This window comes from Saccopteryx bilineata, chromosome 10 (assembly GCF_036850765.1).
Source record: "Saccopteryx bilineata isolate mSacBil1 chromosome 10, mSacBil1_pri_phased_curated, whole genome shotgun sequence".
NCBI classification, from domain to species: Eukaryota; Metazoa; Chordata; class Mammalia; order Chiroptera; family Emballonuridae; genus Saccopteryx; species Saccopteryx bilineata.
The window spans coordinates 16,009,720-16,025,389 of record NC_089499.1 but is presented as its reverse complement, the minus strand read 5'-3'; the positions used below and the strand labels follow the sequence as shown (position 1 = coordinate 16,025,389).

At 45.3% G+C, this 15,670-nt stretch overlaps 1 protein-coding gene across 1 annotated transcript in view; it reads left to right on the top strand.

The window, feature by feature from the left end:
• The window catches only part of ARPP21 (cAMP regulated phosphoprotein 21), a 138,234-nt gene that overhangs the window by 67,126 nt on the left and 55,438 nt on the right, over positions 1-15,670 (top strand). The window contains 5 exon segments of the mRNA XM_066244858.1: positions 4,146-4,198; positions 4,200-4,380; positions 11,930-12,111; positions 13,127-13,231; positions 14,175-14,435. Of these exon segments, the coding sequence (XP_066100955.1) occupies positions 4,146-4,198; positions 4,200-4,380; positions 11,930-12,111; positions 13,127-13,231; positions 14,175-14,435 (782 nt within the window).

The window sequence follows — 15,670 nt, the reverse complement described above, 5'->3', positions numbered from 1 at the left end:
GCTTGGTGGGAAAATTCAGGTGGGCTCACACTGCCTTCTGCCATTTTTACTCACCAGTTGGAGAATTCTTGATTTTTAACTCTAATTAATTGCTCTTCTATCCCACTATTGCAGCAACTGAAGTAAAAAAAAAAAAAAAAAAAAAATCCACCATGGTGCACTTAAGCTCTTATAAACTAAGAAAGGTTCAATAGTTTTAAATCTTCTTAAAAGGCAGAAACCAAGTACCTTAAATGACGCACTTGAAAATTCCAGCACACCAAAAGAGCTCTTATGATTTTTAAATTAATCGGCATTCTCCATGCACCAACCCCCAATCATTTCCAAACAGAGCTTTCTGGAAACATTTAAAATACCTCAAGAATGCTAAAATGCCGTGTTCTTTGAAGAATGGTTAGAAATTGTAAGTGCCTCAGACATTTTTAATTTTAATCTAAGTGTCTCCATTTGAAAGCTTGTCAGGGTGCAGGAATGGAAAGAAAGAAAGAAAGAAAAAAAATATATATATATATATATTAAAGGAGATCAGCATAGGATGTCAAAACAAACTCACAGGTTCCCAGGGTGGTTTTATGAAGCAAAGCTGTCAGTTTTGCTGTCACGAGGCTTCAGACTAGCACAAGCTTCCCATTGTTCTCCTCATTGTGCACAGTGGAATTGCAAAGACTTTTTCTTCCTTTTTGTTACCTGGCGAAACCAAGTCTGGAGGTATGACATTGAAGTTCCTCGTCTCCTCTAATTGCACCCGTTGCAGCTTTGCACCGATAACAAGGAGACTTTTTTCCAAGTGGGAAACACGATTCCCCACATTTTGGAAAAAGCATGTTACCGAAATCTGAATGTACCAGCGCATCCCCTGGGTCCCGGGTTGTCCTTCCCCCCTGGGAGCCCCGACACTGAGCACAGGGTCCCCTGCCGGATGTCCAGTGCACACCTCGGGAGGGGGAGGGTGTCGGCAGTTTCTTGGGCGTGGCAAGGTGGTTGAACAATAGAGTACGACAGCTGTTTCTTTCGATGCTGGCCAAGCTCCCTTGTTTTACTCTTGTCCCTCCCCCTTGGTCTCCTCAGCAGGGGTCCTCAAACTAGCTGCCTCAGCATCACGTGAGGAAGTCCCCGAAGCATGGATTGCTGGTTCAGAAACCATGCTTGAAGAGCTGATCTAGGGAAATAAGATAGCCTTCTGCTTTGTGCTAATAAGCTTACACGGCCCGCTATTTTATTTTTCTAATGCAAGGCCACTTCTTGTCACCTCCCTAGTCTGTACCTTGGAGGATTCTTAAAGCCAAAGCAAGACACCCCATCCTGCAGCCACTTCCTCTTGTGTGTATACTTTCATCACTACACTAATGCATTCTGGGTATTCCCTCCGCCTGGTGATTTCAGAAGCTTGGGGTTGTTCTACTGAACTCTGACCCCTGGATCTGGAAACATTGTCTTGAATTCAGTAAAAAAAAAAAAAAAAAAAAAAGAACCTGTGGTTCAGGGTCCTTACAAAAAGAAAAATTACATCAGACGAGTCAAACAGGCAAGGAAGGCTTTATTCATAACTATTGTGATAGGAGTCAAGACTGTTACGATAGGAGAGGGGTATTCAACTCAATCCCGCTGAAACAAAAGGCAGGGTGTTTTTACTGAGCTAGTGGAAAAGTGCTGAAGGACTTCAGAGAGGTGATTGGTTAATCTGATTAAACCATCTGTGTTTTGCTAATTGGAGTTCCTCAGAGTCAGGCTCTGACCCTGCCACAGAAACTGACAGACAAGGGCACTATTTTTCTTGATGATCCCATTTCAAAGGGATGGCTCTCAAGTCCTCACTAGCACTCACTTCAAGTCAGAGTTCTGACATGCCTCATTGGCTTCAACTCTTTCTCACTGTCTAACCCCTCAACCCAGACATGAGTGTAATCATTTTTGTAGGACATTGTATGTCTGGGGGCAGTGAAATGTATTGCATTATTATTATTGTTGTTGAGTCTGTACTAGTGTCAAACTTGGACTATAACATCAAATCACATGTGGCAAGTGCTCAAACAAACTCTTCAGTTTATACTGGGGCATAGTATCAGGGTCATAGTATCAGTGACATGGTCTCAAAATTACTCCTGCTATTTTGAAAGTATTTTCTTGATCCTTCTTTTTTCTCCCCATATATTGTTCAGAACCCCATCAATATGTTAAACTGTGGAGATGTCGCATCCTGAATCAACCTGAAACTTGGTCATTATTAATAAGCAAGTCATGGAAATAGAGAATATTCCCAACTGAGAACACTCGTGGCAGTTCATGGTGTATTCAGACGCATGCTGTCAGGAGGCAGTTGGATCATGGTTCAATCTGGATGAGTCTGCCAAGATCAAACCCCAGCTCTGTTATTATCTAGTTATGTGAAGCAGCTTGAGTTATCTAACTTCTCCATGCTTCAGTTTCCCTATCTAGGCAGTAATAATACTTCTTATGAGTGTTTATCCAGGTGCTCACACATACTAAATGCTCAAGAAATATCACTGTCCCCCTCAAAAATTACCCCTGTCCACTGGCCCCTCTTCCCTGCAACTACGTATTGCATTCCTATCACTTATTTTAAGACTCGAAGTTTAATTTAAGGGTGCATTTCAAAACCTTGAAAACAATCTTAACTATTTGATGTATATGTTAACTTTTAATGCCACAGAAGAATGCATTTTAATGACATAAATCAATAGTTGTAGGGCTAATCATTTTTAAGATTTATTATACTGCATTTTTGCAAGGTGTGGTATCATCCAACTCATCTATTTAAATTCACAAATGTAGGAATTTTGCTTGGTGTGCTTTCTCTTTGATGCTCTGGTTAATATTCAATGCCCAGAGCAGCCATGGTCTGGAGCTGCTTGACTCTGGGTATTGTGAAGGGCAGCTAATGCTTGATGGACATTGCATGTAACAAATGTTTCTTTATTCCCAGAGGAGGGTGTGGGAGATGATTATGGCTAGATTCCCACCTTACGGGCTTCTGCACACTGACTAAGTTATCTACCACAGTCCACAAACATTCCCGATGACCTTTCTCTGTCATCTGAAGGATGCTCCATCATTGTCATGGAGACCAAACGCTCTTTGGTCCTCCTCTTGGCTATATTAATAAGACTCCTGCACATGTGTGAAATATGGTGCAGATCTGAAGCACTCCCAGTGGGAGTGGTCCACTTCTTTGACTCATGTCTGGGGGAAAAGATTGTTTCCAGCCCTGTGCCTTCATTATTCAGCTTTATGGATGTTGAAGAACCAGTACTTTAGCACCATCTCATGATCAGCACATCCTAGAACTCCTTCTTAAACCGCAGCCTCTTGAACCTCTATCCCAGTCATTTTATTCTCATAACTCCAGCTCAGTAAGACATTTCCACAGCATTAATTACTCAGGGTGATAAGAGTTTTCAAGCAGAGTCCAGAGCTTTAAGCTACCATTTACCAATTAATCACCCCAGTGGCATGTGAGAAGGCTGAAAGAGAATGTTCATTTTTAATCTTTTTTTTTTTTAGGAAATAGACACATCAGAAAAATACGTTGCAGATATTTCTTTTTTTTTTTTTTTTCAGTGAGAGGAAAGGAGGCAGAGACAGACTTCCACATGCGTGCTAACCAGGTCCACCCAGCAAGCCCTCTGGGGGGCTATGCTCTGCCCATCTGGGGCATTGCTCTGTTGCTCAGCAACCAAACTCTTCCTAGCACCTGAGGGGGAGGCCATGGAGCCATTCTCAGTGCCCCAGGTCAACTCGCTCCAATCGAGCCATGGCTGCGGGGGAGAGAGAGAGAGAGAGAGAGAGAGAGAGAGAGAGAGAGAGAGAGAGAGATGTGCAAGAGGAAGAAGGGATGGAGAAGCAGATGGGTGCTTCTCCTGTGTGCCCTGACCAGGAATCAAACCCAGGACATTCACACGCCAGGCTGATGATCTACCACTGAGCCAACCAGACAGGACATAGCAGATATTTCAATAAAATGTAAGTCCCAAATGTGGGAGGGGCATTCATTATTCTCGCCCTATGGCACTCATCTCAAACACTGTAGTGATAGATGGTTTAAAGTAGCATTTAGACCCAGAGCTTTGGTTTCTGTCATCTTCCCCATGCTGAATGGTGTGTTGATCTGTCTCTCTGTGTGGCAGGCTCTGAGTCGTCCAGCAGTGCAGGCTCCTCAGGATCGCTGTCCCGCACCCACCCCCCCTCTCCAGAGCGCAGCCCTGGTCTCCGGCGTGGCGGCCAGTTCTCCTGGCTGTGTGCCCTATCCAGAGAATGGAATGGGAGGCCAGGTTGGTCCCAGCAGCACCAGCTACATCCTCCTTCCACTGGAAGCTGCAACAGGCATCCCGCCCGGAAGCATCCTTCTTAATCCACACACAGGTTTGTGTATTACCTCTGCTTTGGCAGGGACTCAAGACCAGAATCTTGTTCTTGTGTTCAGTCTGATGATTTTTACTAGTGAGTTTCTTAAAAAATTCTTGAGCAGGGGAGGGAGCTTGGTGTATGAACTGCTGGGGAAGGGTCTTGATTTAGGAAGAGCAAGTCTACTGCAATTATCTCCATCTCCATATTGATAACAGTTTTGATATAGATATATGGATATAGATACACCCCAGAAATATCTACCTTTCTCTCTGTCCTCTCTTCTCTGACCACAGTGTTCTCAGTATTCCCAGGAACTAAGATCAGAGTTCAGTGAGCAATGAACCGGGGTATTCTAATTAAAACTCTGTATTTCTCAGAATAAATCTGTACATAGCCTATTATGATGTTAAAAGTGTTTTTGCACCCAAGGTGTTTCAGGAACTTGAGATATTAACTAGGAAACATAATGGATTCTTAACTATAGGAGATGCTTTCTGACCTTGCAACTTCCCCGGAGCCCCCACTGGAGAATAAGAAATAACAGCAGTGAAGAGAACTTAGGGAGCAGATTCCCATGTATTTTAGAGAGTTTAGGTCTAGACAGGTCTTGATGGAGGTTTGGAAAATTGGTAACTTCATGATTATAGTTTCCTCAAAGTTGAATGGCTATGGGTTAATTTTAAAATTTCTCTAGTGGTCAGTTAATGTCCCCAGTGGTTCTAAAGGACCCAGAGCATTGAGCCAATAAACTGCTGAACATCTGCTTCATGGGGGAGAGTTCTCAAGTGGGGCAATGTTGCCCTGGCTTCCAAGGACATTTGGCAAAAGCTGCAGACACCTTGATTATCATGACCTAGGGAGGCGGGGGCTGCTCCTGGCACCTAAGAAGGTAAAGGTGCTACTAAACATTCTATAATATACAAGTCAGCTCCTCAGAACAGAGGACTATGCAATTCAGAATGTCAGTAGCGCAGTGGTTGAGAAATCTTGGGTTGGAAGGTTTGACATTGACTAGTCACTTCCTGAGAAGCCTTTAACATCGATTGAATTGTCTCCAAATCTATCTGAGGTTTGGTTTCGTTTATGGCAGAGTATTTCTTTGATTAGCTAACCTTGAAAATGAAAAGCGGATATGAATCTTATAAAAATGACCTGATTCAATCTTTTCCCATATATAGCACTACTAGCAATTAGGAAATTCAGAGAAAGATGAGAATGATAGGAAAATAGTTACTTGAATAATTGTCTCGCTTTCATGAAACCATATGGCACATTCTCAAGGCATGGTGTTTGATTGAGACATTTTGAAAATGCCATCAGCTTCAGGGAAAAGGAGGCATAATCATTTCATTGAAAACCATTTGTAAGCTTTCTGACTAGATACATCTAAGGAGCATATCAGATTGCTTTTATTTTATTTGGATCAGTGTAAACACTATAAAAGAAACTAAAAAAAACCAGGACCAGATTCATTCCTCTGGGTGCTGATCGAAGTATGATTTGACTCTGTAGGCTTAAATTCTTTCACTTTTAATTGAGATGAAGGGCTTGCAGACAAGAACACAAAACTAAGCATTAGTTTTGAGTGGTTTGTTTTCAGCAAAATTGCAGCCTGTTTCAGAAAAAGAACAACAGAGTATTTTTTGGGTTTAATGCAAGAATATTATTTGTAATGATAGTGTGTGTGTGTATCATCATCTGTAATCTTGTTTACAGAAAAAGAAAGAAATTGCATTTTGGTGCCAAGTCCCAATTCTTATTCATTGGCTAGGGTTATTTAGACTGTTATCAAAATATCTCCTTAGGGAACGGATCCCAACTAAGAAAGAGGATGTAATCACACTGTTGAACAGCTTTGCCATAACCCTTCTCTGAGCTGACAAATGTTAGACATTAAAATGTCCCCGGACCAGAAGGAGAATGTGTTAATAAAGTGTATACCATGATTGAGTGGTGAGATGTAAGGTGAATTATGATGATACTTTTTTTACAGACTGTGTTTATTTTTGTAAATTGAAAATACTATGTATATGTGTATATGAATGCTTGTGGTATGTATATGTGCATGTCTGTCTATTTATCTAGTTATCTATCTTATCTATCTATCTATCTAATCTCTTATAGCAGTGGTTTTCAACCTTCTTACATTTGGAGACCCATGAAAATAAGAGAATTATTTTGGAGACCACTAAGGCAAAAGTCACCCTGAGCATAAGCAAATTCGACTAAGATCTTTGGGTGGTTACTCTTTCATAGACCACAAAGAATTTTCTGGAAGACCAGTCTGTAGACCGGCATTTAGAAAACACTGTCTTAAAGGACTCTCCCATTAAAACTGGAAATTTACCTACTTTGGGCTGGAACTCATCTTTCTCTGTCATTGATACGAACTCCTGATATCTACACTTCTCATGCTCTGCCAAATACGTGGTAGAAATGATTTGGTGTTAGGAACCAAGAGCTTATGACTGCTTTGCGTCTTGTGTCAGTTTTTGTTGGGTTCATTTCCTTGTTACCAGCACGTTTATAAGCTCCTGTGGGAAGCTACTTTTTTGGCTACTTTTTACTTCCCTGAATATAGAAGAAAGTCATCTTAGGCACTGTGCTCAGGCACTGGTCATCAGTAATTACATATTATCGAAATATTATCAACCACCCATTATATATAGAGAGAGATATGGAGAGGGAGCAGTTTTTCATCAGATGTTTTATATTTGAGAACGTGGCTCATGTATGTATGCTATTACAATTGGTAAAATATCTGTCTTGAGCAGGAATAAGACAGGCGAGGGTTGGAAAGCACGAGGGTGCCTACCACTCATGCCTACTCAGTGAAGCAAACACGGAACTTCCTTTGCCAGCATAGCGGACTGGGCTCTTACGGAGCACTAGCTATTGGGCACAGTGAAACCAATGCTCTCAAATATCCTAGCAGTTACCCAAGGGCAGCCGCGGCTTGTTACTTCATCAGGCCTGAGCTCAGCGCCCGGCGAGTCTCCCTCGAACTCAGGACCTCTGGCCTGTTCTTCCCTCGCTCTTCGGCATCTGGATGGGGAGTTGCTGCAGAGGCCCGTTTTCAAAGTCACCTCCCTGTCATATCTCTGTCTTCGCCGGCCAGGCCTGGTTTGAGTCTTGACCTTGAACTTCCTCCAGCTGTCTTGGACACAGACTCCTTTTGGAAATTTTTAGCAGAAACTCACCTTTGTCTGGCTGTTTTCTTTCGATTCAGTGCAATCCGGAGATGCCCGTCGCCTTTGACATCGCGCACGTACCTGTCCGGGCCCGGATAGGCTGTTATTCCATTTGGCTCTCCCTTCATTGGGTGAAATTCGTGATTGCAGGATGGCGAGGCAAGCCTTCGGGGACTTGCTCCCAGCAGCCCTGTGGGCCTGCTCTCTTTCAAATACCCCCTGTGGGCTTCCGTGACCCCATGCACTTTTATATTTCACAAGACTCCCAGCATCTCTTTATCCAAACTGCTTCCATCTTTTTATTAAGCGCCCTGTGACGTATTTGTGTGCTATCTATAAACCTGTCTTTGCAAGATCTGAAGTCATCCTCTCTGTAACCAGAACCAGTGGAACTACTTTCTTGTACAACTGAAGTCATCCTTTCCTGCCCATAATTGGCAGCTCCCTTATAACTTGATTGGTCACCTTCTAAACCCTAAGGAAGGAAAATCACTTTCTCTCAAATTCTTTCTTTCTTTTTCAATAAACATCCATCTGCCGAGCACAGGGCAGTTAGGCCTGGGTGTTAGGGACCGAGAACATGGGGCCCTTTCTTTCCTGTGTCCATTGCCCGTGGCTTCATGCTCTTGTCACCAGCAAGCACATTGATAAGCTCTTCCTGGAGAAGGGTCATATTTAGTTGTGTGTTTGTTTTTATTTTGCATCCTGGGATGGATCACGAAGTCTTAGTCACTGCGCAGGTGACCAATAATTATATATTAGTAAAATACTATCGATTACTTATTGTATATGCTGATGTGAAGAGGGGAGGAATTTTCCACCGAACGCCATGTATGTGAGAGGAATGAGCGCTCTGCACTGAGCCTTTCCTCTGCCTGGGCTCAGCGCACCACCCCGGCTGACCTCTGCGCCTGTGCTCACACACAGACAGGCCAGAACCTGCTGGGCGCGCTAGTGTGGTTTCAGGCAGGAGAACCTCTGCTAAGCTGAACAGCCTGGGGGCCCGCTACTTTTTCTGGACTTCAGCAGCTGCCATCCGAACTGCTCGTATTCAGTGGTAACTGCCTCCGGATTGGTGGCCACAGTAGAAGAGAGAGAAACAACGGTTGCCTGACTTGCAAACCAATCGTCACCCGTGCTCGCTCACTTAGAAAATCATTTGTTCTCTTTCCTGGCACCCACCTCACTTCTTTCCTTTTCCTCCATGATTTTTACCTCTTTTGAACATAAAATCAGTCTTTTATACTTTCTCCTCCTTCTAGAAGGTTCCCCTTCTAGAAGAACCTGCCAGCTCTCTCTACCCAAGTGATTTCTTAGTACATACTTTTCATATACAATTATTGAGAAGCATTCCTTTCTTCTGGTCCACAGTATATTGATTCTATTTCAAACATGGGATCTAAAGTTTATTTTAAAAAAGAGCATCTGAATATTGTGCACTTATGTTTTCCACCAGAATTGTACTCGGCTTTTCATACTTCCCTGCGGTAAGTTGAAGGTCATATACAATACAATAGATTCTTTCTTTTAGTTTGCCATCTTTGTGTATATATGTGTGTGTTTGTGTATTTGTATAAGCATGTAGTGAGACTAATTTTAAAATGCTTTCATATAAAGTTGTTGTGCTGATTTTTTAAAAAATGTTAGGTACTGACATTTTTTCCTCTTCTCTTTTGAAGATATAAACAAACAGGGGCAGGCTGTTTACCAAGGATTAGAACACTAAATGGGCCGACAGATTTTTGAAAATTGGACTATTTTTTTATCCTTTTCCAAATTACTGGTTTTGGGAAGGAAAATGGGTTGCAGATTTAAAATCCAGAAGAAATCTATTTTTTTTAAAATGTAAAACAATAAAATGTAGATAAATTAAACGACAATGATAGGGGTAAAAGTGTGCATGTGGAACATTAGAGAAAAGAATGCCATTCAACTTAGTCATTGTTCCATGACTATAATTCCGGCCCATTCGCTTTTCCATCACTGCATCTGTGATTGGTTACGAAACTGTTACGAGAACGTCCTTAGTTCTGGCAGGGATGTTTAGGAATACACAGCATATGAGATTTCATGTTACATACACACACATGAGGATTTTTTTTGGTAATAATGGGGATTGTTAAGCTCCCATTACGGTTCCTAACTGAACTGAGGTCAAGTCCATTGTTCTTTAACTAGGAGAACTTTGGCTTCGTGACAACACCAGCATGTGTACTTCTCCATCCCATCCCAGATTACTTGCTTAATGCCATGTATAAAGTGCACAGGCAATGCACATGCTCTGCACACATCTGCTGTGTAGCCTTGGCAGATATTTGCATACGTGAACATCTGTGTAAACATTGCCCGGAGGAAGACACAGAGCATGTGCAGTCTCCCAGGAGTTCCCCTCACACCCCCTTTAGGGGCACCGCTATTCTGACTTCTATTACACTGGCAACTGTTGCCCGATCTTGAGTGTCACAGAAATAGAATTATATAGAAGCTGCCCTTTGGGAGACTGGTTTATTTCACTTAGCAAACATTGGCTAATTAGCTTCGCTCCCATTGGATAACACTTTGTTCTTTGTTGTTAAATAGCATACAACTTTTTTTTTTCACTAGAATAGTGTTCCCTTTGGATCAGTTTCCCCCGCACCCCGTCTGTCCTGTTCTTTTTAGTTGTTAATTTTCCCTACATTGATGGTGATTTCTGTTGGTTCTTCATACACGTTATAAGGAAACAAGGGTGATTTTTCTCGGGCATCACACGTTCCATCCTGGTTAAGGGTGCTCACGCAAGCCCTGTGTGTTGAACAGTGTAAAGAGAAGCTTTAAAATACCTGCTTGGGAAGAACCCCACAAGCTGCCCCTGCTGTCTCCTGGATACGACCTGGGGGGCAACCCCACTCGGAGACACCACCACCCTCATGTTGGGAGCCTCCTCCCAGGCACTTGGCTCAGGAGCCTAGAGCATATTTTTGTGGCTTCAGCCTGGGGACAAACGTACCTACTGCTCTCTTTCCCATAGGGACGTTGGGGTCACGGAAAGGGAAGAAAGGACTCACAGTTCGGCAATCCGTGGCCCCCTCTTCTGATCCTGCTCGTTCTTTATTTGCCGTCCTGGGTGTGATTCCATCTTGAAACTTGGCCCCGTCCTCTCCTGACTTCTCACGCTTTGATCAGTACTTTCCAGTGATGACTGGATTTTTTTTTTTCATGGTACCTCATGGTACCAGGTACTCAGTATGTAGAGTTGGATGGCTTACTTCAGCTATTTGGTTTAATGGGAAGTGAATGGGCTGTGGGGTCACACTGACCAGGGTCGGTTCCCAGTTCTCTCACTTCCTGTATTTTGTGTCTCTGTTTCTTGCTCCCTCTGAGCCCTCGTTTTCTGTCTCCAAAGTCGGGTGAGATTGCGTATCTGCAGGTTGTTGGAAGAGCTAGGATCAAGCATGTCAGGTGCCTGTCACTGTGCCTGCCACATTGGAAGCCTGTTTGTTCTCTCCTCAACCTGCCTTTTCCTCCCCCTTTTCTCTCTTTCCTTTGCTGCCCCAGACTGTCTCCTTCAGCTCTCATTCCCACAACCTCTCTGGTGGGCTTTCACTTCCTGTCCCGGAACAGTGGGAGGTGACACCTCTGTCCTCATGGAGCCGTGAGGAGCGGAGCCGCCAGTAATACTATTTTGTATTTTAATACTCTAAAATACTTCAATAATAATAATAATAATGTGAACTATGCCTTTATTTCAAAAGGCAAAATACTGTACTTTCCTTTGCTGTTATAAGATAATCCTAGAATAAGTTTGTTATGCATGACCTTTAAAATCTAAATGCTCCGTGTCCTCCTGGATGGCTCTATTCAGAGAAGCGACTGGAAGGATGTGGTATGTTCTGTTGTACTATACACATATATATTTGTGGAAATGACAATGATACTGAATCAGTAACAAGGCTAGGGGAAGCCAAACAGATGTATCAGTAAATGATGTGTAGCCAAATGCAGCTGGGACTGTATCAAAGGAAAGCATCCCCTGTCCCTGTGGGTTACCCCGCTGATGGCTGTGGGGAGCAGAAAGCACGAGGCTTCTTAAAGATTGCGTCTCCAGCGGGCGTCACTGCACATAGGTGCCCTGAGCTTTGGCAGATGTCCCTGAAGGAGGTAGATTTATTTGCTGCTTCTTAAATTGCTCTATAGGCTTACACGCTATTAGCGAGGTTAACAAGCTGGGTCAAAAACAGCCAAATCTTCACGTGGTGAAGATCCAGGTGTCTGGAATTCCCACTCTCCGGCCCCTTTACTTTGGGTTGCTTTTTAATGATCTGTCAGAGTGGTTTCATCTGGTGAAGGAGAGAGGCGAGGCTCAGCTGGACCACGCTCTGATTCCCTTGCAGGCCAGCCCTTTGTGAATCCCGACGGAAGCCCTGCAATCTACAACCCCCCTGCCAGCCAGCAGCCCCTGAGGGGCGCCGTCGGGGGGCCGCCCCAGCAGCCACCGAGGCAGCAGCCCTCGCCGCAGCCGCAGCCGCAGGTGCAGCCACCCCAGCCACAGATGGCGGGCCCCCTGGTCACTCAGGTACGGAGCTGATCAGAAGGCCAGCACAGGGGTTCCAAGGTGGGCTGCACGGTCTTCGCTGCAGCGGTGCACCAGGAAGAGGGCGTTCTCCATGGGCGCCTCCTCCCATCCAGTCCTGAATAAGGCCTGGCAGCTCAGAGTCCTGGGCCGCAGGGGGACAGGATTGCATCTGGGTCCACACGTGTAGGTAGAGATGAGTGCCCCGTCCAGGGACTCACTTGGCGAGGGTGCAGTGCTTGGGAGAACGAGTGACAGGTTTCTCCTTAGGCCCGGATGGTACTTCGATGCATCCAGGAGGCTTTCTTGGGAACCGAACTTCTGTTCCCCACGCAGGCCTTTGTGTCGTCCTGCTCACCCATCCCCAACACAGACCAAGTGTCCCTGTCCGTAAAGAGTCAGTGTTAAATTCTTGAGTCAATGGGAAGAATAGAAATCAGGTCATTCCGAAGCAGCCTGGCTGTTCACAGGGCCCTTAGAGAGACATGGAGGGGCTCCGTTGCCTGGGGCGACACGTGGAAATGTCCGCAGAAGCCTGAAAAAGTTGCCGGAGTGAACCTCATTTTAAAATATTTGTAATCCCGGAAGACGGAAGGTTGATTTGTTGCTTCTTCGATTGCTCGGCTTATATTATTATCAGGCTTGAATGGATAGGTCAAAAAAATAGCGAAGTCTTCAGATGGGTGATGGGTCTGGGCATTATTTGGGGGGGGGGGTATTTTTAGGCCCAGAGGAACTCAAGGATCTCACCCACAACATGAAAATATAGCAGCACCGTCTCAGCGGAGTGTTCACTCTGAGCAGAGGAACCTCCCTCAAGGCTGGCTGGCTGGCTGGCTCTGGTCTGCGTGGCTTTGGCTTACCCTGGGCGGCTGGTTCCCCTCTCTGGAGGGCACTGAGCCAAGAGGCCCTCCCTGTAAGGGGCAGTGGGCGGTATGCTTCAGCTAAAGCAGTCTTCCTGTGGGGTTTCCATCCCCAGTGCTTCCCTGGAACCTGATCGATGTTTTCTCTCCGCCAGTCTGTCCAGGGGCTGCAGGCTTCCTCCCAGTCAGTGCAATACCCAGCAGTCTCTTTTCCTCCCCAGCACCTCCTGCCCGTGTCTCCAACTCAGCAGTTCCCCATGGTAAGGATCACGCGCGTGTGACTTTTCCCGGGGGGGGGGGGGGGGCGGACTCACCGGTCTGACCATTTCCTGTGCAGGGCTGGCTAGGTGCCCTGGGCTGAGTAGGATGGCGTGTGGTTCATGGCTCATTCGAGAACATGGCAGCCCCTCTTCAAAACCATGGTTTTCCTTCAGTCATCTGTCCCACGTTGAGTGCTTCTGCCATCTGTTACCTTTTTAAGAGGTTACCAGCTAATCAGGAATTGAATGCCTTCAGAATTAGAGTCAGAAACCCAGAGCTGCATGAACTTGGGGCGAGGGTTTGGGAAATGCCTTAAAGGCAGCGTCGAGATGGTAACCGTCATCACCTTACATTCCGGATACAGTTGTTCCTCTCCCATCCCCACCCCGCGATTTCCCCTTCGCTTTCCCTCAGGGTACACGGTCCTCCTGGACCATGAGAACAAACACTGTCCCTGCATCTCAGGCCAATGAACCAAGACTCTCTAATGAACAAATGGGGTCTCACTCAGCCTGTTGGTGACAATGGGTCCAGCTCTCTATCTCTGCAGCTGCCTCGAGTGACAATGACTACAAGTCCTTCTTCCTCTCCCCTGAGATAGATCCCGTGGTTACTTCTGGGAAGACCAGCTAATCCTTCAAGACCGAACACCACGCCCTCCTTGTCTCAGCACCATCCTGGGGAGCCTAAACCCTTAATAATAATAATAATAGTAATTTGTTTCCATTGGAAAAGGAAGATTTGGGTCAAATTGTTTACTGTCTCTGTTTCTCAGGAGGATTGCATCTGTTTCCTCTTGTTATGTTTTCTTCTGGCTTTTTTCACATTGTACTCCCCGCCTCTCCCACAATGACAAGCACACGGCCTGTGTCCCCCTCTGTGTGCCTCTCCCATTACTGAGCTGATCTTTCTCTTTTCCGCCTCTATTTCCGTGTCTTGCAGAGAGAAGATGTGGCGACACAGTTCGGCCAGATGAACCTGAGCAGGCAGTCCTCGGGAGAGACGCCTGAGCCCCCAGCCGGCCCGGTCTACCCGCCGTCCCTCCTGTCCCAGCCCAGCCAACAGCCCGGCTACATCATCGCCTCCACGGGCCAGCAGCTCCCCACGGGGGGCTTCTCAGGCTCCACCCCTTCCATCTCCCAACAAGTCCTCCAGGCCTCTTCCTCACCACAGGGATTTGTGCAACAGCCTCCACCTGCACAGGTAAGCATACTTTTTTCTCACACCTGAGACCTGTCGCTGGTTTGTGGTGCACTTCCGTGTGTAAAGCATCACCCTGTTCAACATTCTTGCCCGTCTGGTCCAGACTCTATATCCCACCGGCAGGACCTGGTCTGTCCCATTCATCAGCTGTGCAAAGCCTTGGGGTTCAAAAAGTAAGTTTAATGCAACTGACCCAACTGTCCATATGACACAGTGGGGAAAGATCCCGTTTTTCTGACTGCTGGTACCGAGGTCTCATGAAAGGGGTCCCCCCCACTGTGGTGGCCTGCTCACTGGATTTCCTCGGAAGGTAAAGCCTTGGGGAAGAAGAAAGCCTGCTTCCGGCGGGGAGAGGGGGCCCTCAACACTGTCATGCTGCAGCTCTGGAAGTTTGTTTGTTCCTTTCTTACCGATTCATAGCATCTTCTGGAGCTCCGGGCAGGAGCTCTTCTGTGATATAAAGGAGGGAGCTAAGCCCACATCCACTCAGCCACCGGCCTTTCCTTTCCCCCGGGGGACGCCGGGCTCATGCCTGCACTCACAAGGAGCCATTAATCATATTTAATTGACTCGAGCATGGAAGATACCACAGATCACTGATTCTCACTGTCTTTTCAAAGACTGATTATGTGTTACTGTTCACCAGCGAGTGTCTCTGGTGCTCTCCGGGGGTACCCCTGGCAGGGTATTGCAAGTGATTACTGTCAAGATGTAAGATGCAGAGAAGCATTTTCTGGTCCGTTTTCAAGGCACACATATCCCAAGCAGATCCCATCTTCATTATGAAATATTGCATTGGATGAGTGCTGCTTTCAAGAATGGTGTCGCCTTCTTAGCATTGGTCTCACTGCCTTGACGTCTTGGGCAAATTATTTTCTTTTCAAGCCAAGCAAAACCCTCTGCCATGGAGTAATTTTCACTCAGTTGTTCATCTTATTTTGAGTGATTAATTAAATAGTTCATCATCAGTTGCCTTCTCAACGAGGTCTCTTTGCTAATAGCGTTTTAAGGGGGTGTGAGAAGATAATTTTAAGTTATAGAAGAAAAAGCCTCTAATATATTAATTATTTTGCTCATAAATGAAATACTTCAAGGTTAATTATTGAGGGAAGAAACATGTAGCTCTTTTAGTCTAAACAGCATAGATGCGCTTTCACCCATTCTGCTGTCATAGAGAAGAGATGGTGAAGTATTTAACTGAAGATTTTTTTTTAAGTCCTTCCTTGTTGAAGGAA